The following is a 24,009-nucleotide window of genomic DNA, read 5'->3' as shown; positions in this document are numbered from 1 at the left end:
CTCACTCATTTCTCACTCTGTTCTAATGAAAGAAGACAGCATTTAGTTTTTCAAAAAGATCGAGAACATGGGCTTTCCACTGCAGCTTACTATTTATCTGTAGGGCTAGTAATTTGAACTATACAATCTCACTAATCATAAGCCAATTTTTTGTAATCGAAATGTCAGTTTTTGTTGAACTGTGTGACAGAAACTGTAAAAATTGAGTCTTACTGGGAAGTAGCATCAATTTCTTTTCTACAAGCCATGAACTTATGTCTTGAACTGTACTGTTTGATACTGTGTCAGTATTGAACACAACATTGTGAACTACCAAGCTGATGTCATCAGTAAACAAAAATATTTGAAGATCACCTGTAATACTAGAAGCCATATCATTCGTATAAATAAGAAACAGTTGCGGTCTCAGCACCGCCCCCTGGGGCATTCTTTACATAACTGTGCCCCACTGGGCTTGCACCTTGTAGCCGTTCTCAGTACTGCGGAGAACGACCTTCTGTTGTCTGCTCTTAAAGCAAGAGGTGAACCAATTGTGAGCTACACCTCTTATTCCATAATGGTCCTACGTCTTTAGTCAAATCAATGAAGACGCCTAACGATCGCAACCTTTTATTTAATCCTTCCAGAGACTCACAGAGAAAGGAGAATATAAAATTTTGAGTTGTTAAACTACATCTTAAACCAAACTGTACATCTGACAGCAAATTATGTAAACCGAAACGCTCAAATACCCCTGTATATACAGCATTTTCATTAACTGTAGCAAACACTGATGGTATAGAAATGGGCTTAAAATTGTTTGTATTATCCCTTTCTCCTTTGTTATGAAGTGGCTGAGTACTTTAAACTGTCAGGAAACTGATTATCCCGAAAGGAAAGAAAGTTACAGATATGGCTAGGTACTGGACTAACATGCAGTGCAGTACGTTAGTATTCTGCTAGCTACCTCGTCTTATTCATGAGAGCCCAGAGTCCTTAGTGATTTAAGTATTGACACAATCTTGTCACTTTCATGGAGGAGTATTTCAGATAACAATCTCGGAAATTTATTTTCTAAGATAGTCATAGGATTCCCTGTAGGAACTGCGCTCGTGTTTAGTTCAGATGCTATATTCAGAAATTGATTGTTGAATATTGTACCTATATCCGATTTACCAGTAACTGAAACATTGCTACTACGCACTAACTTTATATCCTCAACCTGGTGCTGCTGACGAAACACCTTCTTTATGATCGACCTTATGGTTTTAACTTTATCCTGAAAATTAGTTGTTCTATTTGCGCATCACATACCTTTTGCGTTTTAATAACATTTTCAACTACCTTACTGTTTGTAATGAGTTGCTGCAGCTCGTTTGTGACTGCTTCTAACGTTTTGACGTAATTACCACTTTGTCCTACATGATACCCTTAACTCCGCAGCCATCCAGGCTGCCGGTTAGTGCCAATCCCTATTTCAAACGTGCTATTTGAATGCAACTTTCAAAGAGCATGAAAAATGTGTTGAGGAAAATAAATTGGAAATTAGGGTTAAGGACTATGGGACCAAACTGCTAAGGTCATCGATCCATAGGCTTACGCACCACTTAATCTAACTTAAACTACTAATGCTAAGGACAACACACACACCCATGCCCGAGGGAGAACACGAACCTCCGATGAAGGGAACCACGCGAACCGTTGCAGGACGCCCTAGACCGCACGGGTACCCTGCGCGACGTTGAGGAAAGCATTATATTTGTCGTCTAGGTTAGCAGCAATATAAATATCGTGCCACTCTTGTTCCTTAATGAGTTTAAAAAGATCTCTGTTGGGATTGGGTTAGCTTTCCTAGACAGTTTATAACTACATTTAAAATGCGATTGAGTAAAAAAACTTCTTGCGTTAAAATCTGTGTGTCGTGATCTGAAAGTCCATTCATCTTTTGCTAACAGAATGCCCCTCTGGGAATGAAGAATGAAACCAAAATCTCGTCTATGCTTGTGCTACTGTTCTCCTGAACTCTCGTTGGAAAGAGTACAATTTCCTTCATAATAGGAATTAAGGAGACCTACCAGCATCCTCTTTCTGACACACTCCCTTACACAACTGATATTGGAGTCATCACGTACAACGAATTTTTGCACTTCCTATAAGTTGCACCAGGATCCCTCTCTAGCATGAACAGAAATCAGACAGGGGACCTATAAATAACAACAGTCAGAAATTCCAGAGAGAGTTCCTTTAAGCAGTAGTAAAAAGAAGATGCAGCTCTAACACGAGATACTCCAGGAATTTTCCCATAAGCGATCCCACTGCCTCCCACTATACTGTCACCTGCAAGCTTTGCCAACCTCCCCTTCCCATACCAATTGGGGTGCAGGCCATGACTAGTAAAACCCGATCTACTGATAGACAAATCTGACACCACTGCAATGTGAGCCAGGCCCTCCGCCATCAGTTTCTGAAGCCTCACGTTAATACTCCTGACAGCTGTACTGAGACCGATCACGACGGCGAAACAGTTGCACGAAATGCACATTTGTACCATCAGTTTGAGTAGCTACTTCTTTCAGGTTACCATCTATATTATACTCCCCGTTCCTATCAAGACTATTCACATCACCCCTACAAACAATACCTGAGCCTTATTCGTAAAATTCCTGTATAACTGTGACCGAGCGAGGTGATGCAGTGGCTAGCACATTCGACTCGCTTCGGCAGAACTACGGTTCAATCCCACGTCCGGCCATCCTGATTTAGGTTTCCCGTGATTTCCCTAAATAGCTCCAGCCAAATTCCGGGTTCCTTTGAAAGGGCACGGCCGACTTCCTTCCCCGTCCTTCCCTAAGCCGATGAGACCGATGACCTCGCTGTCTGGTCTCCTCCCTCAAACATCCAACCCCCTCCCCTCCTGTATAACTACTCTATGTTAACTGTCACCAGAGCCAATCCTACACAAGGCTTCACAATGCTGGTAACCTGATACTGACACACCCAACACTTCCTGCAACTGCTGACAATCGCCTCTGCCGCGAGAACTACTTAGCAGCAATGGTTCAAATGGCTCTGAGCACTATGGGACTTAACATAGGAGGTCATCAGTCCCCTAGAACTTAGAATTACTTAAACCTAACTAACCTAAGGACATCAAAAACATCCACGCCCGAGGCAGGATTCGAACCTGCGACCGTAGCGGTCGCGCAGTTCCAGACTGTAGCGCCTAGAACCGCTTGGCCACTGCGGCCGGCACTTAGCAGCAGAACTATCTTCTTCTATTAGAATTTGCAACTGACGTAGACTCGCTAACTGCTGAGGTCCGCTTCTCTATGACGAGGAATACATTCTTCTAAATAATTAATGTTTGATGGTTAAAAGAGTAACTTGTGAATACCACTGAAACACCGATTTCTGGAATGTCCAGCCTATCCAGCAGGTTCTCCAATTTTCAGCTCTGTTCGCGTCTAGACAACAATTAATAGAAAAATTTTTAATTCAGAGAAAAGCCTGAGTTAGTCTAAGGTCTCAGATAAGATCACTTCAAGAATGATATCAGTTCATAGGGAGAAACGATAGATCATGTGAACTGACCGAAATGCAGACTACGCAAAGTTGAAAAATCGGAAAAGAATTGGTATTTTATGAAACGTCACTAAGTAGATCCAACAGTCTACAAAGTTACTCGGTGGCAATACAGGATAACAACGAAAATGCGCAGACGTGGAATTCGGTCCTCCGGGAGGGTTCACACTGTGGAATATCATACAATTGTTTCTCCTTTTAATGGTCGTTGACATTGCAGATTCCGTGATAAGTGATTGCAGAATAGAAAATCAACTAAAATCACAACTGGACCTGTTCGAACAGGTCCAGTTTATATAGTGCGAAAGAGCCCGCTCCCATTCTGGAAGCAGTTCAATGCGGGGCTCAGGTGTAGCGAAGCTTTCGCATAAACTGGGAAAAGTCGATGGGTCTTGGGCCCATGGAAGACATTAATAACTGCGTAATACTCACTCTTTGTACAGGAACTAGCAGTTGGAAAGCTTCATTATTATTTGGTTACACTTTTGGGATTAATCACCGGGTACCGTAGGAAACTGAAGTGTGAAACCGTCCGAGGCTAGCTAAAGTACAAAAACCACATAAAACTATTTTTGGTAAAGCCGCGTGACGAAGTCGTGGGAATATCATTAAGGAAATGCAACGATCTGCGATGGAGGTAGTTCACAAAAGCCTTATCTGACAGAATTGTTGGCCGCGCGGGAGTAGCCGAGCGGTCTGTGGCGCTGCAGTCGTGGACTGTGCGGCTGGTCCCGGAGGAGGTTCGAGTCCTCCCTCGGGCATGGGTGTGTGTGTTTGGCCTTAGGATAAATTAGGTTAAGTAGTGTGTAAGCTTAGGGACTGATGACCTTAGCAGTTAAGTCCCATAAGATTTCACACACATTGGAACATTTTTGAACAGAATTGTTTGTCGATCTTGAAGCCTGAGTCATTTCGTCCACATCATTCGTGAACAGAGCAAAGAGGGGATACTCGTAATACCCAAAGCTATTACAACGTAAACTTATTTGAGTGTCTGGATGTAAATATAAACCACGGTCAATAACTCGTAAAACTATTTTATCAACCTACATGTAACGCTAGATTTTTCTGCAAACCGATTTTATAAATATTTTTGAAATCTTTGTCAGTAAGAACACACTGCGCTAATGTGACGTTTTCTTGGTCCTAGTGCGGTACAGCAGGTACAGCTTTCTGGACTGCAATAGAACGCCCCGTTCGTACCTGAGACGGGCCAGTGACCTATGCGGTTGGCCGCTCCCCAACTACCCACGTGGTCCACAGACAACTTTCTCCAGCCGCCCATTGCGTAACGCTAGCGCTTTGTTAGTGGGCGGTATGACTCGCCACTTGTTCGCGCCTCTGCACCCGTGCCGGTACTTCCTGGTTCAACAATTGCACTAACAGCAGTATTAGATGCTACGTAATCAGTGGCCAACCCACTTTTGTGTGCGAACAATAACTGCTTTTTTACGGTTTACTAAGTAATGTGCCCCACAAATAAAGAAAGACTGTAGGCTACAGAGACTTATAGACAAGTATTATCTCGGCTGAGGAAGACCACGCTGGAAACGGTGTTCAGGAATTCGTTTGAAGTTATATTACAAAAGTAAGAGAAAATACTGTAAGAATGGGCTGGTGAGGAGTTCATTCAAATCAGTTTCATGTTGGAAAACAGTCTGGATTGCAAAGTTATTTAATTTCAATAAACCTTTTCGTCCTTTTGGAGCATTATCACTTTGTCTACAAAACAAGAAAACAACTAAGGGCGTTGTCCCAGCTGACTACTGCAAATAAATAAACTAAAACATACTTTTAAACTTCCACTAAAGTAACTAGGTACAAAACCCGTCCGTCGTAAAGTCATAACGAATTTAACGTTGACGTTAAGCATATTAGCAGACGTCACCGTAGCAGCACAGCATAGAAGTTATCAGAATGCCACCTAGTTAGGTCTTCCTCTTACAAGCCTCTTACAGGGTTTGAATATCTTAATCAGTTGACTGATTCCGAATTTTAGGCATTGATTCGTTGTTCTGAATATCACATCAATATCTGGAACTCTGCATACTGACGGCAGACTCTGTTGTATTACGAGCGGTCATACTCCTGCGCATGACGGTTTTTCAAGTCGAGTGTCTAAGTATATTACAGCGCTGAAGGGCGGGAAAATCCTTTCTTTGTAGAGTAGGTCTTGCAGCATTGTAGGACTCGCTTTTTTTTTCACTTAAATCTTTGCGAGCAGGGAGTGGAGCAAAGGAGCTCTCAGGTGGGAAAGATTAGTAGTGGGTTACCTATTCCGCCATTTGCATTACAACTAAAGTAAAAGAACCTTCGTCAGAACTGGCGGACTGAAGTTATTTTTATGTTGTTTCTGGAACAATAAGACACATAATAACGTAAAACTTGCACCGCATATTTTGCGAAAATGGAAACTGCTGTTGATGTCTGGTTTTCACAGAATCAACTGGCAGGCAGGGGCTAGTATCGTTAGCCAATCAACAGATTCTAATAATACTTAGAAGCTGTGTTTCTTGTGCAAACATACACTTTTTAAAATGGAAGAGTGCCTATTGACATTACCAAATTAAACGTATAGTAAATCAGAATGTCAGTGAGGTCTGTTGCAGTGTTTTATTGCGGGTCGTTTACGAAATACCGTATTTTGAAAAATTCCCGCACCGACACTTGTACAGTACCTGTGGTAGCACACACTAAAGAACATCACAAGCGGATAGACTAGTTATGTCGATTCTGACCAGTAACGAGACGACTGACCAACACTGGTTATGTTCAAACCGACCATCGGCAGTGGCAATGCACTCTTCCAACATTTCAGCGTAGACGTCCGAGTACGTTGCCGTAATACGCATATGAACATCATCGGGTGTAGTTGGTATGTACTTGGAGCTTTCTGCCAAAGAAAAAAGTGAACAGGCGTCAAACCCGCAGAAGGGGCCAGCCAAGGTACAGGTCCTCTGCGTCCAATCCTACAATTTGCGAAGACATGCAGACGATTTCATCCTCACATTTTCTACTTAAAATGTCTTAAAGCATAAATCTACCGATCATGTGTCAGTAAATTTTAACAAGACATTTAAGCATGGCAAAAAGTCTTATCAATTCCTTACAGGCAAGTAAAATAAATCTAATTCATAGATTGTTTTGAACATCAGACTACTTTATTGGGAACGATTTTGTTGGAGTTTGTATGGCGTAGCCCTCCTCCGACCTCTGAAATGAGTTACCCAGACAATTATGGGAGGGATATACTATCACCGATTCTGAACTAGTGTACAAATACAATGCTTAAATAGTAGTTTATAGAGCTATGAAAAGTGTGCAGAACAGCATTTTACTTGTTCTTTAAATCAACTATCATCGATGCCAAACAAGGGATTCTTTGTTTCTTTCAATTAAAAACCATCTGCTCGTCTTATGTACTCATTTGGACACTTTTTAATGTTTACGTGAATCTCTATAATTAGAATTCGATCAGAGTGTCAACACAGATGGTTGCTGGACTGTGATATGGGCCTTATACCCAGAAATTTCGTCCACACATTCTGGTAGCAACAGTAGATAAGTGTCTCAGTACATCACTATTAGTTTCATTGTAAATTAAGTCACGAATGGGAGCAGGATAATTTATTTCAAATATAGTATGTGAGTACCAAAGAATTTCACGCTTCGTTCACGAAATATGCTGTTATTCCATAGTAAACTAAGGCTTATTCGATTTTAGCCAAATTTCGTAAGAGAGACCTGTTTTCAAAACTGGATACGAGTTTGTCTAGAAATGTGGTGAATACTTGCTCTGATAAACAGGCCCAGCAAAGGGTGTAGTAGTTAAAACACTGCATTCATTTCAAGGGGCAGAGTGAGTTAATTCCCCGTCCATCCATCCAGATTTACGGCTTTCCTTGCGTTGAAATAGGCGAACTTCAGAATGATCTCTATGACGAAAAAAAAGAAAAAAAAACACGCCGATTACCTTTTCCATTTTGTCTTATCAGAACATCTCATCCGTATTTAGTAGTGCGTCATAGACGTGATGGTAAGCCTTGATATCACTTTTTCTTTCTCAGCAATGCTTAGGTTAAAATTTTGTGAAATCGTGTGTCATTGTTTGGTTGATGGATTATAGGCACTACTGTAGTTCTCAAGACCGCGGCCGAGAGGCACTGTGTCTACGTAACAGCGCCGCCACTGTTTGCAGCATAAGTTGCTGTTCGCTGTGGATTTGACTGTTACTATGACCAATGGTTGCAGTACTGAGCTGACGGACCGTGTACGAGACGCACTGCTCTTTACAACTACTGAAACTGGTTTATTTGTGTTATAATGAACCGAAAGCCTTGTGAATTTTGTTAGTCTAATTTTTTTGTTTATTTAATAATGCATCCCGAGCCTATGACACAAATTCGCTGAAGTGAAGGTGATTCTGGCTTATTAACATGATCCAGCCATTTTGATCTGGGTTTTCTTTTGTGTTCAGAAATGTTCGAATGTGTGTGAAATCTTATGGGACTTAACTGCTAAGGTCATCAGTCCCTAAGCTTACACACTACTTAAGCTAAATTATCCCAAGGACAAACACACACACCCATGCCCGAGGGAAGACTTGAGCCTCCGCCGGGACCTTTACTTTGTGTCCTCGCATCATTTTCAAGGTACCTTCTGATAGACCATGGTCGGATCTTTCCTCATTCCTTATCCAGTACTGTGCTTGGGAAATGAATGTTCAGGCTGAATGTTTATTATTATTAATTTTTTGATTCAAATACCTTCTGATATTTCTTCTAAAATAAATATATACGCCTAACAATACGTACCATGAACTTGTCTCACTGACAGAGAATTTCGTTGGAACAAATGCGTAAATAACAACAACAGTAATAATAATAATAATAATAATAAAGTGGGCGCTATGATTTCACAGTATGTCCACAGAACGGTAAACATTTGATCAACTATAACGTTTTAACGGATATAGCGTCTGTTAGCTGTTATGTGAATAATTTAGAAAGCTAACAAAGACCTGGAATCTGATTTTCACAAATTTAACTCGAATAGCTCGGAATGAAATGCATAAAACTTTCTACTAAATGGGTCTCTCGCACTCCATTCGTTGGGTTGAAAATATGTAGTTAATATTTAATTGATTTTAAGAGACTTAACTCAGATGACTGCAAAGCAGATGAGTAAATGAATTTAAAAAGTAGTCTGCTTAGGTATGTTACTTACAGCGAGAAATTATATGCAGTCTAACGGAAAGACTGTGCTAAACAGTACGTTATAGTAAAACTCTTGTTTTAGCATATAATATTTTTCTTCATAGGGTATCTCTGCATATTACACACAACAAACTCACCACGCTGTGCAGGGCAGGCAGCAGCAGCGCTAGCAACAGCAGTGACGTCACGTGCTTCATAGCGACTGAACGCTTCTCCAGTGGTTTAGCCCAACCAAACTGGAACAGAACTCTTTCCTCACACCAACGGGAAGACACCTCCGTCAATGATGAATTCTTTAAGCGTAGTTTATCGGCTGAATTTGGAGTCTGGAAATGAGACAAACAAATAAATCCAACCTCGTGAGGTCATAGTATACTTTATGAACAAATGCACCTGTTATTAATGTGTCCTGCAGCCCTGCTATTAGAATTATGAGGAAAGTAAAGATCAAACTTCAATAAAAATTAAAGAAACCGTTTCTAGCAGTAGTTGATACCGTATATGCGACTCGTAACAATTCAACAGGTTTCTCTTGTTAAATGCGTTTAAAGAAAGCTTCTGTTGGCAAATACACCTTACACTGAGAATAAGCGTTTATCAACAGAATGGCGAAACACATATATGACGTCAAAGAAACTTCATGACGAAGGATAGTGGCACCAATATTTTTAGACATGAACACTTCTGTTCCAAAATTTCCTCGGGGACACAATATCCATGGTCACGTTTGCTGTAGATATTACAAAAACTCTCAGTAGCAACATACACACATCAACAGAAGTTTTGCTTTTGTGACTGTTCCTATAACAATCGAGAGGTCACCTCTGATGTTTGAAAGGTACGTACATTTACTCTTACAGGCAGAACGTCGCATTCAAATGGTTTTAGCATACCAGTTGAAAATAAAGAACCAGCATAGTGGCATTAGAAACATTTGTGCAACAGCACAGTGGACATCCATTACCCCACGATGAAGACGCGACTAGTGGTCTGGTTCGCTTCATCACGTTATGCGCAGAAGGCTTGTCAAACAGCGAAGTCTCTCGACGTGTGCACTGGAGTGAAAGTGATGTGTTAGTACATGGAATCGTTTGTAATCAAATGGTAGTGTTGAGGACTTACACCGCACAGGTCGTTAACGATCGACCGATACACAGAATGCTAAGACTTTTGAGTTAAAGGAACCGAGGGTTCTGTGCTCCAGAACTGAATTAGGCGTTCGTACAGGCTACAGGCCGTCATGTATCGTATCAAACTAATAGGAGACGCAGGTAACATCGAACGCCTCCAATGCTGTGTATCACATGTGGAATGAGGCGTTTGTGGAGTGGCGTTCTGGAGTGCTATTACATGGGTCTCCTCTACACCTGCCATGACGTTTTAGTGAAATATCACTGTTATATGGTACAGAGACTTGATTCTGAGACCAATATTCCGACGCATCGCGTACTTTTTGATGAAAATTTCACCATGATGGATGCTTAACTGCGTGCTCATCATGCTGATCTGGTGAATACAGGGTGTCCCAAAATAATGTACACACTTTTTTGGAACTGAACATCTCTTTAATGAAATTGATTAGAAATACAATTTTAGTGGTGTTATGTGACTCATAGTCCGACTTAAGGTGGTAAATGTTGAAACTGGTGTCCGTCCATCGTAATACACCGTCGACTACTACTTACAACTGTGTAACGTGCCAACTTTATTGGAATGCTCAATTTGCTCTCTGAGATCATCCAGTGTGTGTGGTCTCGCAGCGTAAACTGTGTTCTTGAGAGTTCCGTACAGAAGGAAGGAAGTCTATAGGAGTTAAATCTGGAGATCGAGCGGGATACTCCACACTCCTTCTTCGTCCTATCCATCTGGCAGGGAATGTACGGTTGAGAAATGCCCATAGATCCAGGTGAAAGTGAGGTGGCGCCCCATCCTGTTGAAAGCAATAATTTTCATTTCCAAACATAACGGTAAGACCAGGAGTTATCATTTCCAACATTTCCAAGTACGAGTCGCCCATGACAGTGTTGACATAGAAGTACGGCCCGATTAACCCTCTAGAAGACAGACCACACCAAACTGTTACGCCTGGTAGATTAACATGCCTTTGCTCGGTTAAGTACGGATTCTCCCTGGCCCAGTACACGCACTTATGGCGGTTAGTTGTTCCATCAAGTATAAACGTTGCTTCATCTGACCAAAGAATTCGTTCTTGGAAACGTTACTTTTCTTCACATCTGTTAATGAACCACTCACAAAATTCGCTTCGCCTATCAGGGTCATCCTAGTTAAGAGCTTGGAGAAGTCTTGGAATGTAAGGCTTAATGTTCTGAGACCGGAAAATTTTATGAACACTGCTTCTGCAGATCCTGGTCTCCCGAGAGCATTGCCTCACAGATTTCTTCGGGGATCGAGTGTGTGCCTGGATAATTGCATCAATAGTCTCATTGTCTGTTGAACTTCTCTTTCGTCCGTTATGTCACTTCTTCATATCCTGCACCGTTCCTTCGGATTCAAACTTATCTCTGATTCTTGTCGGTGGTGGTGTTCCAAACTCAACTCTTCAATGTCGGCGTACCGCACTCACATTCTCTGTTTTCCAGTAACGCTTCAGCACCCAGTTCCGTTGTTCAAACATGTTTTCTGGCAATCGTGAAACAAAAGAAAGCATTGTTATGTTTTTCACCACCCTCTAAATTATTACCCAGAAAAACTTTATTTATGTCTCCTTTAATTAAAGAGAGGTTCTATTTCAAAGAGTGTATATATTATTATATTATTTTGCGACAGCCTGTATGTTTCTTCAGCATGCTAGGATCACCAGAATGGAGATGCCTGCCTGTTTTCTGAACATGAACCCGATCGGACATGTGTGGAGGCTTATGCAGAATCTGCACTGCAGAGTGAATCAATATATACCAGGGCTGCCTTAATCTCATCGATGGTACGCCAAAGTCCTAGCAAGATGACGTTCCACCACTTACTGATGCTGCTCAGCAGTGCAGTGAAAAACTCCCAATGGGAAACAGATGACTTCGTCGCTGCACATGGGTGGGCAGCGTCATTTCGTGCATTACGTCTTCCCCGACAGCGATTGCATGTTACAGTAGGATAACCGTCCGTATCAGTAGGCCAGTATCGTGCTACATAAAGTCTGAGAATCATAATAGTAAATTCACGTTAATATCTTGGACACCAAAGTCGCCTGACCTGAACCCAATGTAACACAACTGGGTCGCTATTGGGCACCAGCTTTCGAACAACCGGCCCGTAATTTACGAAAACTGCGTGACTTGCTCGTGGAGACATGGTTTCAGTTGCCTTCGGAAACTTGACGAGGGGATGAATCCATGTCACGCAGAATCACTTTCGTATTGCGTTCCAGAGGTGGACCAACATGCTGTTCAAGTGGTCTTAACGTTTTGGCTCATCAGAGCATAGCTAAAACTAATAACGGAAATACACACTGTTCAAATTAATTAAGAGAATATGTGTATCAAAGTTAGATATGTTAAATGTGTTTTGATATAGGCACCACCTTTGGTCTTACTGCATGGCTTTTATCTTCACTTTCGGTGTAGGCAACAATTAAAACCATTCAACATCTATTGGATATTTATGCATTGTAGTATCAGGTGACCCTTAAGAAGGAAGTGAGTACCGGTGAACAAGTATTTTCTAATGAGGTACACAGATGGCAATTCATTTGATGACGTTGCATTCTCGACATCATAAAGCAGTGCAAGCTCCAACTGCAGTCTGTTTAATCCGAAAGGGGTGGATTTGCGGTCATGTTGCTGCAGACGCCAATGCCTCCATCATTCACAGATTGTGGACACACTACAGGGAGACAATTCACTACACATGGCTAGTTGGATAAAGTCTCCGACTCGTTACAACCCTGTGTGAAGACCGACATCTGGCCACCTCTGCGTTGTGACGTTGTATGGACGCAGCCAATGCACTGGAAGACGATCCCTGAAGCCGCTGTGTGCGTGCAGACTGTAATCAAGAGGTTACGAGAAAACATCTAATGACCCAACAATCCTGTTCGAGTACCTCGCTTGATATGACAATATCTTGCAGGTCGCCTTCGGCTCCGCAATTCCCATGTCAACTGGCGACTTCGTCACTGGGTTAACGTGTTTTTCAAAGACGAGTCCAGAAATCCCCTGATGCAGGGTGATCACCGTGTTTATGAGCTGAGACCCGTGCTGAGGGGTACCTACGAAATGTTGCCTATTAAATCATTTCCAAGGTTATGTGATGTCGGGAGTCTTTAGTGGTGATGGGCATACGGATCTTGTTGGTGCCTATGGCCGCATCACCATCAAGCAGTACATCGAACGCAGCCTGTTGGACCATACGGTTGTGGCCTTGAATTCCTTTTAATGCCAGAGTCTACGTCGAGCATGTCAGCAGGAATGTCTTGCGACGCCTGGAAGTTGAAGTAATGCAATATCCGGCAGTGAGTTCCCACTTGAATACCATCGTTCATAAGTGGGACGTGCTTCAAATACGTGTTCGTGGTCGTCCTGTTCCACGACAAATCGTCCAAGAACTCTCATGGGTTCTCGTTGAAGAACTGGAATGGATACACAAGGCTGACCTCCACTGACATGTGCGGACCACGCCGCATAGATGTAAACGTTGTTGAGGCACTCGAAGTCCAATGAAATGAAGTTATCGTATGGCATTGTTGGCCGGGAGGCCCCATGCGGGGACGTTCGGCCGCTGTATTGCAAGCCCTTTTTAGCTCACGCTACTTGAAAAGTACCCAGGATGAAGGGATGAATGACTATTGCTACTTTTATTCGACAAATGTTAGACATTTCAGTTCTTTTTATGTAAACAATCGAGAATGCAGTGATGATTTGCAGTGTTCTTAAGTTGTGAAAGGGAAAAGTGACATATCCAGACCTCAACTATTGCTCAATGGAAAATGGCAGGAGCCCAAAGTCATGTTCCTTTAAATCTTCTGAGGAGTGTAGTTCCTGAAAAACATATTCTGCTGTTTGTGTCTGCATGGATGATTTTGACTGTACACGTAGATACATTTCAGAAAAAACTAGAACACACTACGAAGTAGCAGTCGCAGTGAAATCTACACCTTGGACGTAAGAATGTTATGAGATGTTTTTTTTAGTGTTGAGCTACAGCACCAGCAGGAACAAGAGAAGGTACCTGAGGGAGATCTTGCCACGCCTCGACCTGTACATCCTACGATGCAGCTTCCGTGTTTTGTGGCTGACATGACTGGGGAGCTTGCAACTTATTTTAAAATTTAGCCAGTGGTCAAGACATATGCGACTTTACAGCTCCTGTGAGAAAAAAGAGTCGTGCGGTAGTGGATTGTCCTGAATATATTTCCGCGCCGTCGTTTTTTCCAATATGAGGTTGCGCCACGTTGGCGTCAGCCACCTTTCATTACCCACTGGTCGCGTTATAACAAACGCTAGTGACTTACTTCGAATCTTGGACGTAGCACACAAGAAAATCGCTGCATTTTACAAATTCGTTCATAAAAATGAATAAACGCAGTTCACGCGGCGAAAATGATTGGTGATGTTTATTAAATAGGATGTGCTTTCAGTACATGAGGCTCCAAGATGAGAAAAACATTCTCCGTCCTGAAATTTTGACGTCAAAGACACACCTCAATCTTCTCAAGAAATCACTGGAGAAACTGATGAAATCACGATGAGACTTGAGCAAAAATTAGCCGTACAGAAACATGTAAGAAACTAAGCATTCCCACGAAACAGATTTAAATCGTTCATCTAAGAGTAACTGCCGTCTACATAATGTTATGGTGGAGCAAAACTGTATAAAAAAATACCTGAATCACTATGACTTTTCATAATATTTCAAACTGTGCTTTATGCACGACCAAAATCTTGGGTGTTCTGCAATGATACACGAGAGCAGAGGTCGTTGAGGTAAGGTGAAGCGAGGCTTGGAGCAAACAAAGTAGTGCTGCTGTGTATGTCCAAGGGGGACGGAGGGATTGGAAACAGTTTTCAACTTCGATCTCAAAACCTCGAAATTAAAATCATTTGTCAACACCTGGAAAGATTACGATAGGAAAACTCAAACAGAATCAAGAAGAAAGTCGCAGCACCGTCTTCTGTCACGCCCACGGCACATCCACACAACCACAAACAAAATCTGTTACTAGACTGTGAATTTCCTGGTAGTGAGGGCGCAGTGTGTTATCTTCGAAATGGAATCATCGACAAAACAAGTAACTCGATGCTTGCCCGGTGTGCTGCGACCTTTGCTTTTAACGTTCTATGTTAATGACCTGGCATGAAATATTAATAGTAACCACAGACAGTTTCGCTGATCATTCAGTTATATGAAGTTAGTTTCATGTTTCATGCATCATTTGCACGATAAATTGTAATGATGAGGAACAAGTCATCCTATATTCACATGCATTATTTTGTAAATATGCTGAACATCTACAAATATTTTTTTTATTAATTGTATGGGTAAGAGTTAGTAATTTCTACCCACCACCTTCTACACAGTAGAATAATAGAAATTCTTCTATATGATACAAGTAGTTGTCTAAACGAAACTTTTTCAGGTCGTTTTAAATTTTATTTTCCTGTCAGACTTTTTATATCACTGGATAAGTGATCAAAAATTGTGGTTGCAGTATTTTGCACCCCTGTGGAGTAATGAATTCGTTTTCTTCCTGGTATTGTAATTGTGGACATCATTTTTCCCATCGAACTGCACTTGATCATTTACAACGAACTTCATCAGGGGATAAATGTGTTGTGACGCAGCAGTCAAAGTACCTATTTCCTTAAACCGATATCTAGAAGATGATCATGAGTGAGAGCCACAGATTATTCTTACAGCAGGTTTAGAATAATGAAGAATTTCTTTTTTAAAGCTGAGTCATCCCATTATTCCACATAGTATACTGGATGAAAATATACAAAACGTGACGACTTATAGAATTTTCTTCCCCAAAGATTTTAGATGGTTCAAAGTGCTAATGCCACTGAATACAGCAAGACACCGTTACTAGTACATTTTTCGTACAGTTTACGACATTTCTATATGCCCGTATTACAATAATAGTAAAAGCAATAGTAACAGTAAAGTTTATAACTTTATTTAAAGAATCTTACAGTAATATACACAACTTAAAATTTGGTGTTTTATTATTCACTTAGGGTAAATGTGAGACAGACTGGTTTCAGTAAGGCATTGTTCTTACAAGTCATCATATTATTTTTCATTTCGTACTGGTATTTTAGGAGTTTTAATACGTTTTTTTTTCATTTTAAAGTATGACCAATGTAGACGATTAAAATTTTTAAATTTTGCACTATGTGTATTATTTTCTCACCTCTGTGTTGCACTTATCGTTAGAGTAGTGCCTCTATATGTGTATTTCTGGAATTGAGAGTCAGACCATTCGCTGAAAACCAGCCAATAATACTTTTAAGAACATTATATCCCGTTTCCTCTGTAGCTGTATGTACGCTTGGACTGTGCTATCCCCAAAATGAATTAATTCTGATTTTTGTATAATAGACGGAAAATTGTTTGCATATTTCGGGAACAATAATAGACTTAAGTTTGAACGTTGAGAAACCCCATATGTGATTTCTTCCCTGTTAGGAGAGTCATCCCTGATTTTATTGGTTGAATTTTTAAGTACAGCTTTCTATATTCTATTGGTTAGTTACGAGACTGTCCATTAGTTGGCTGTACCATATATTCCATGAAACGTCAGTATATCTAGGAGGATACTGTGATTCACACAATGAAATGCCTTACGTAGTTCGCAGAAAATACCTTCCGATTCTATTTTGTTACACAATATTTGCAAAATTTGCTGAATGAAATTGTTAGCGGGATTCTCAGTTGAACAACTCTTCTGAAATCCAAACTGTGATTTGCTGAAGATATTACTGTAGCTGAGGAATAGTACTCTTCTAAAATTCATCATATTCTCGAAAAAGTTTAAATGTGAAGTGAATTGCGAATCAATTCAGTAATAACTGACATTTCCCCTACCACCTTTGTTATAGGGAGGTTTAACAATGGCTTATTTCAGTCTGGAGGAAAAATGGTTTGAGCTATTGATAAATTATATATTTGAGATAAGACTGGGATTATTATACGGCAACAAGCCTTTAGCGCTCTATTGGAAACATCATCAAATCCAGATGAGCTTTTATTTCTAGGAATATAATTTGCTTAACGTCAGAACAAATTGCTGATACAGTCATATGATCGAACTTTACGGGAATAGATTTTTCAAAACAAAGTGCTGTGATTTCTTTCTTGAATTGTTTGTTCCAATATTTTATCCTACGTTTAAGAAATGATTATGGACCATACTATTGAACATACCTGCTACCTGTGATTGATAATCTATTGCCTCTCCATTTAATTCAATAGTAATGTTATCCTGTTCTATTTCCTGTTGTCCTGTCGCCGGGGACCCTACAACCTGTTGACGAAACTGCTGATTTCTGACATAATGTGCACATTCCTTGATTTTTAATAACTCTTCTTAGTAATTTTGAGTAGTTTTCGGTATATGTATGGATTTTTACTTGTTCCTGCGAACAGACACATTTCTTTTTTCCTTCCACATGATACGTTTTCTTTGCAAGGCTGTTATAACGAATTACTACAGTATCTGAGAAAAGCTACACAAATATGCAGTGAGATTTTGATAAAAAGTCGAACGAAGACAGACAAAATGGTTCACATGTTCAGAGAAACAAAATTGCGAGCTTAATAAAAGACGGTATTAGCCTGTCATTAAACCATCAATGAGTTGTAACCGGAATCAGCAACTCATAAATAAAGCTAAGCATAGCGATTGTTTTGATATGGATGAATTTGTCACACAGGCTCAGTAGTAGAGTAAGTCACGTTGTAGCCGTCGGAACATTGGCAGGACATCGGGAAAATGCAGTCAGTCTACAAATGAGACCACTCACAAATCACTTGTGCGTGCCAGTTGAGAATACTGCTCAAATATGTGCAACACACATCAGCATGATTACCAGGGGACAATTGAACGCTCAGTATACAAACAAGGGCGGCACAGATAGTCTCAGGTTATCTGACGTATGGGAGATCGTCACGAAAATGTTGAAAGACCTGAACTGACACACTTCTAAAATCAATTTGGCCCACGAAAGCCTACTTATATGCTTCAGGAACAAACGTTTAGTGGAGAACGCAGAGGTATTCCTCAGTCTCCTACAGCTCTCCCTAGTTGGGACTGTAGAGACAAGATTAGACTCATTGCAGCACTAACAGACGTATTTAAACAGTCATTCTTCCGGTGCTCCACACGTTGTTGTAGCGAAGAAACCACAAACCGTGGTACTATGCCAACTAATTATTCTCCGCCGTTCTCTTCAGTGTTTCACAGTGTGCATGTAGACGTAGACAACGAAACGAAGAGAAAGTAAGTTTCCAGAATGAGATTTTCACTCTGCAGCGGAGTGTGCGCTGATATGAAATTTCCTGGCAGATTAAAACTGTGTGCCCGACCGAGACTCGAACTCGGGACCTTTGCCTTTCGCGGGCAAGTGCTCTACCAACTGACCTACCGAAGCACAGTTAGTAGAGCACTTGCCCGCGAAAGGCAAAGGTCCCGTGTTCGAGTCTCGGTCGGGCACACAGTTTTAATCTGCCTGGAAGTTTCAGAAAGTAAGTGACAGGAAATGAATGTGGAAGTTAGATGTTTAACTTTTCTTAGTTGACGAGTTCACATTAATGGCTTATAGTAGTTGTTGATCTTACGTCCGAAACTGAGGAGAAGTAGAAAGGTATATGGGGCAGGGAGGCAAGTGACCTTCCCAAGGAAGCAATTTCTTGCTTCACATAAAGAGGCAACTGTTAAGAAACTACTTGTAACAGCACAGAATATTTCGGAGCTGAGTATCTACTGGTAAGATTTAACATACCTTGGACAATTCAAAGGAAATTCTGCTTACCATCTGACCATTTTAATTTTATTATGTCCCTCCTGTTATACCATGCGTGTGCTAATAATAAAAAGGCTTTTACAGAATCATTTATTTTACAGAAGGGTGGTACAAAAATGTATATTTTTCAGCCAAATTTTTAATTAAGAGGAACTTTTGTTAAGCTCAGTGGCAGAAAAAGCATTTTTGGCTTTTCATCTTCTGCTTGACCACGGTATTGACCAAGTATTGCAAAACGAGATTATCATACTTCCCAATGGCAATTTTTGATCACAAAATGTTTAAAATAAAAGTTTTAAGCAGTATCTTTGACATATGAAGGGGGTATAAAGTTATCCGAGCATAATTTTGATGGTCATTGAGTGAAGTAAAGGAAAAGAAAATCGCGGGGACATAACACAAGAGACGTTTGATAGCCAATGACAGTCCTTTGGTATAATGCTGTTCACTGATGTTGTGGAGGGCATATTGTAGCAGTTAGATATGCTTGACTTGTAATTTCTATTTAAACTGTCAGGAAGTGGAACTAGGTAACAAAAAATACATAATGAATAGGTTATCTGATGGGTGTAAAAATTATTTTTATGCGTTTGAATTATTAAATGTTTCCAGGTGTAGCTTTCCTGCGGTTTTGCTTTCACTATATTTTTTTCTTATTCTTCGATGCTAGGGGGCCCAACTGCTTCATATTTGCAGTATTACAAAAACAAAAACAAAATAGAGTGCTGCGAAAGACTCGTACATTGAGCAAAGACAGTATGGAGTAATAAATCTTTTCAGTTTAAATTCGTAAATCTGAATTTTGTTGCATATCATCGTCATTTCAGCAGGATAACGGGCACAGTTATGTACAATCATTGAGTGTGTACTATTCAAAGGCAAATTGCTGATTTGCCAAATGTTTTCTGAAACTAGGGTGCAATTCGTTTGTTACTAACAACTAATTCACAAGGAGCTATCAGTATCAAGATGCATTTCTAGGAAAGAACAACACGTTTGAAGACTGCCTACTGACCGTTCGTGGAATGATACCGCAAATTAACTGGTAACCGTTTGCTGAAGTAATGCACGATCCAGTCACATTAATGTGACCGCCGCTTTTTCGACGTCAACGTGCAATAACCAACCAACATAGCGCCGTAGCGCCGATGCAATCGTGGAGCACCACAGACCATACATAGCAGGGCTGAACGGCGACTGCGGAGGCGAGTACGAGCAAATAAACGTTCAACTACTGAGTAACAGACCGCCCAGATGTAACAAAGGGCTACCAACAGTGTCTCCTCACGACCGCTTCGCCAACGTTGCTGCGTATCGGCCTCCGCAGCAGCAGTCTGGTTCATGCATCCATGGTAACTGCTGTTCATCGGCGACGAAGGCAGGAATTTGAATCCCAATACGGCCACTGGACGACCACCGTTTTAGTCGGATCACGTTTTACGCTCTATCGGCGTGAAACGTCTGAAAACAAACATTATGCAACAATCATCGAGAAAGCCCAGGCCGGAGGAGGGAGCATTGTGGTCTGGGGAATGTTTCCGTAGCGTTCCCTGGATGATCTCGTCATTCTGGAAGGCACAGTGGATCAGCACTAGTATTTATCTATCATTCGGGATCACGTTCACACCTACACTTAGCCGGCAGGCGTGGCCGAGAGGTTCTAGGCACTTCAGTCCGGAACCGCGCTGATGCTACGGTCGCAGGTTCGAATCCTGCCTCGGGCATGGATGTGTGTGATGTCCTTCGGTTAGTTAGGTTTAAGTAGTTCTAAGCCTATGGGACTGATAACCTCAGATGTTAAGTCCCGGGACTGATAACCTCAGATGTTAAGTCCCATAGTGCTTAAGAGCCATTTGAACCTACATGCATTTGGTTTTTCCAAGGCACGATGGCATATATATCACAACGAGAATGTAACATGTCATACAATTCGCAGCGTAGATGCATAGTTTTAAGAGCACCACGATGAGTTTACTACAGTCTTCTGACCACCAAACTCCCCGGATGTAAAACCAGACGAGAATCTGTGGGACCATCGCTATAAGGCTGTTCACAGTATAGATCCTCAATAGAGAAACGTAGCGCAAATGGCCATAGCACTGGAGTCACCATGGCTCCTCGTCCCTACTGGTACCTTCCAGAACCTCATTGATTCTCTTGTTGCACATCTCGCAGCCAAAGGTCTATTCAGCCTTTCGACAGGTGGTCACATTAATGTGATTGGGCATTGCACACTGAGATGATAAAAATCGTGGAATAGCGACACACGCATATACAGGTGGACGTGGTATCAAGTGTACAGAAGGTATGAGAGGGCCGTGCGTTGTTGGAGCTGCCTTTTGTGCCAGATGATTCATGTGAAACTGGGTCCGACGTGATTATGGCCGCACTTCGGGAATTAAGAGACTGTGAACGTCGATTGGCAGTTGGAGCAAGACACATCAGACATTCCATTCTGGAAATCGTTAGTGAATTCAATATTCCAAGATGCACAGTGTAGAGCGTGTGGTGAGGATATCAAATTTCTGATTTTACCACTCACCATGGACAACACAGTGGTCGAGGGCTTTCGCTTAGCTGCAGAGAGCAGCGGTGTTAGAGTAGGGTTGTCAGTGCTAACAGACAAGTAACGCTAGGCTAAATAACCGCAGAAATCAATGTGGGACGTACGACGGACGAATCTGTTAGGACAGTGCGGCGAAATTTGGCGCTAATGGGCTATGGTAGCAGATGACCGAAGCGAGTGCCTTTGCTGACCCCACGACATCGTATGCTGCGCCTCTCGTGGGCTCATGACCATATCAGTTGGACTGTAGATGATTGGAAATCCGTAGGCTGTTCAGGTGGTAACAGCTGATGGTAAGGTTAGAGGATAAGGAAGACCCCCACGAAGGGGTCATCTGGTCCAAATGAACCGATCATTGAGTCGAAATGGTTATTTTAGGTTACTGGGAAACCGTTTGCAGCCATACATGCACTTAATGTTCCAAAACAAATATGTAATTCTTATGGACGACAATGCGTTCTGTCACAGGACCACAATTGTTTTCGATTTCTCGACAGTTCGAGAGAATGGTTTGGTCACTCATCGAAAACTTATAGGACACGATCGAGAGGTCAGTTATTGTACAATATCCTACACCGGCAACACTTGCACAGTTATGGACAACTATAGAGGCAGCATTGCTCAGTATTTCTGCAGGGGACCTCTAACAACGTGATGAGTCCATGCCACGTCGAGTTGCTGCACTACGAGAGGAAAAAAGAGGTCCGATACAATATTAGGTGGTATCCAAGTACATTTATAACATCAGTATAATATTCTCTTAAAACGTAACCTCAGTATTCGACATAACAGACTAATAATGAAGCTGTGCACAACGTCTAATTTAAGTGATTCTATTCACATAACGTTAAGTAATGGAGGTCACACAAAGAAAAGCGTATTTGGTACTCATGTTCACAGGACCGGACTAGGGAAAAGAAAAGTGAAATGTGTAGAGTCTGTCTCATTAAAGAAACTCTTCATAGACATAATAACGAAAGAACAGGACGTAAGACCATCTCTGCACACCATCGTTATTAATATTAAACTGAGGTTCCAATCGCAACCGGCCTTGTCAGTCCAGAGCTTGGAAATACGGCACTGTTTATGTCCAAGAAAATAGGGAAATCGTAAGAGAGCAATGAAGGATGACTAATGCAGCGTTGCTGACTGTTACCTTGACACGCGTGTCCACAGCACGGCACGTCGTTCCAGAGCCTTCTTGCAGACGCGCCCACTTGAGTAGCAGCCGGCAGTGTTCAAATGGTCGCGAGACACCGTCCGCCACATTTATAATGCGGCCTGGGCTCGAGACTCCTCCCCTCCAGTTGCACTCGCTGTCTAGAAAGTGTCCGCTGCCCACGGCCGTGCTTCTTGCCCCAGGTCTCGCTTATACCGAAACGCAACGTGATATCGCCTCTCACATGCGGAACAGATTTATATAGCCACAGCTTCAGCTGTCACCACCGAATATCGTTGTAAAATTAGAGAGGGAATGAGACAGTCGAATGAATCGAGCAGTCCGATTAAATATTTCAACACAGTGACAACAACGAGTGGCGCTATGATTTCACAAAAATTCGATGTAAACACAGTTCAAGAAGCTGCTCGTAAGACCACCCTCCCTCTGATTGCCCATCAATATACACTTTTTTTCTTGTAGCAGATGTTAATTTATTTCCTCCTGCTACAACTGCTGTTATCTTCAGTTCGAAGACTGATTTGATGCAGCTCTCCGTCCCACCCTTTCCCGTGCAAGCTTCTTCATCTCTGAATGACTGCTGCTATCTACATCCTTCTGATTCTGCCTACTGTATACACCTCTTTGTCTCCCTCTTCGAGTTTTAACTCCTCACCCCTCTCCCTCTCCCGCGCACTTCCATCCAGTACTAAATTCGTGTCCTCTTGATGTCTCAGAATGCGTCCTATCAACCAATCCCACCTTCTAGTCAAGTTGTGTCACAAATTTCTTGTCTCCCCAAATATTTTCAATGCCTCCTCCTTAGTTACATCATCGATCCATGTAATTTCCCGCATTTTTCTGTAGCATCACATATCAAAAGTGTATATTCTCTTCTTGTCTAAACTGTTTACCGTCCATGTTTCCCTTCAATACATAACTACACTCCAGACAAATATCTTCAGAAACGATTCACTAACACTTACATCTATATTCGATGTCAACAAAATTCTCTTCGTTAGAAAGCTTTTCTTGCCATTTTAAGTCTACATTTTATATCCTCTCTACTCCGGCAGTCATCAGTAATTTTCTTGTCTAAACAGCAAAACCCTTCTACTACTTTAAGTGCCTCGTTTCTTATGCTAGTTCTCGCAGTATCACCTGATTTAATTTGACTACATTCCATTATTCTTCTCTTTCTTTTGTTGATGCTAATGTTACATCCCCCTTTCAAGACACATTCCGTTGAAATGCTCTTCCAAATCTTTTGCTTTCTGCGATAGAATTACAATATCATCGGTAAACATCAAAGTTATTATTGCCGGTAAACTTCGAAGTTTTTATTTCTTCACTCTGAACTTTAATTCCCACTCTATATTTCTCTTCGGTTCCCTCCACTGCTTCCTCAGTGTAGAGACTGAATAACATCAGGGGAAGGCTTCGTCACCATCTCACTCACTTTTCAACCACTGCTTCCCTTTCACGCCCCTCGATTCTTATAACTGTCTTCTAGTACCTGTTAACTCACTC

At 41.5% G+C, this 24,009-nt stretch overlaps 1 protein-coding gene across 1 annotated transcript in view; it reads right to left on the bottom strand.

Moving 5' to 3' along the window:
- The window catches only part of LOC126354815 (uncharacterized), a 49,485-nt gene extending 26,914 nt beyond the window's left edge, over positions 1-22,571 (bottom strand). Inside the window, exons 1-2 of the mRNA XM_050004754.1 lie at positions 22,477-22,571; positions 8,915-9,103 (exon numbers count right to left, since the gene is read on the bottom strand). Coding sequence (XP_049860711.1) covers positions 8,915-8,974 — 60 coding nt within the window. The 5' untranslated portion in view covers positions 8,975-9,103; positions 22,477-22,571. The remainder of the gene's footprint in view (positions 1-8,914; positions 9,104-22,476) is intronic.
- Positions 22,572-24,009: the final 1,438 nt, after the last annotated feature.

This window comes from Schistocerca gregaria, chromosome 3 (assembly GCF_023897955.1).
Source record: "Schistocerca gregaria isolate iqSchGreg1 chromosome 3, iqSchGreg1.2, whole genome shotgun sequence".
Lineage (NCBI taxonomy): Eukaryota > Metazoa > Arthropoda > Insecta > Orthoptera > Acrididae > Schistocerca > Schistocerca gregaria.
The sequence above is the reverse complement of the archived record's forward strand: the minus strand, read 5'-3'. Positions and strand labels throughout refer to the sequence as shown.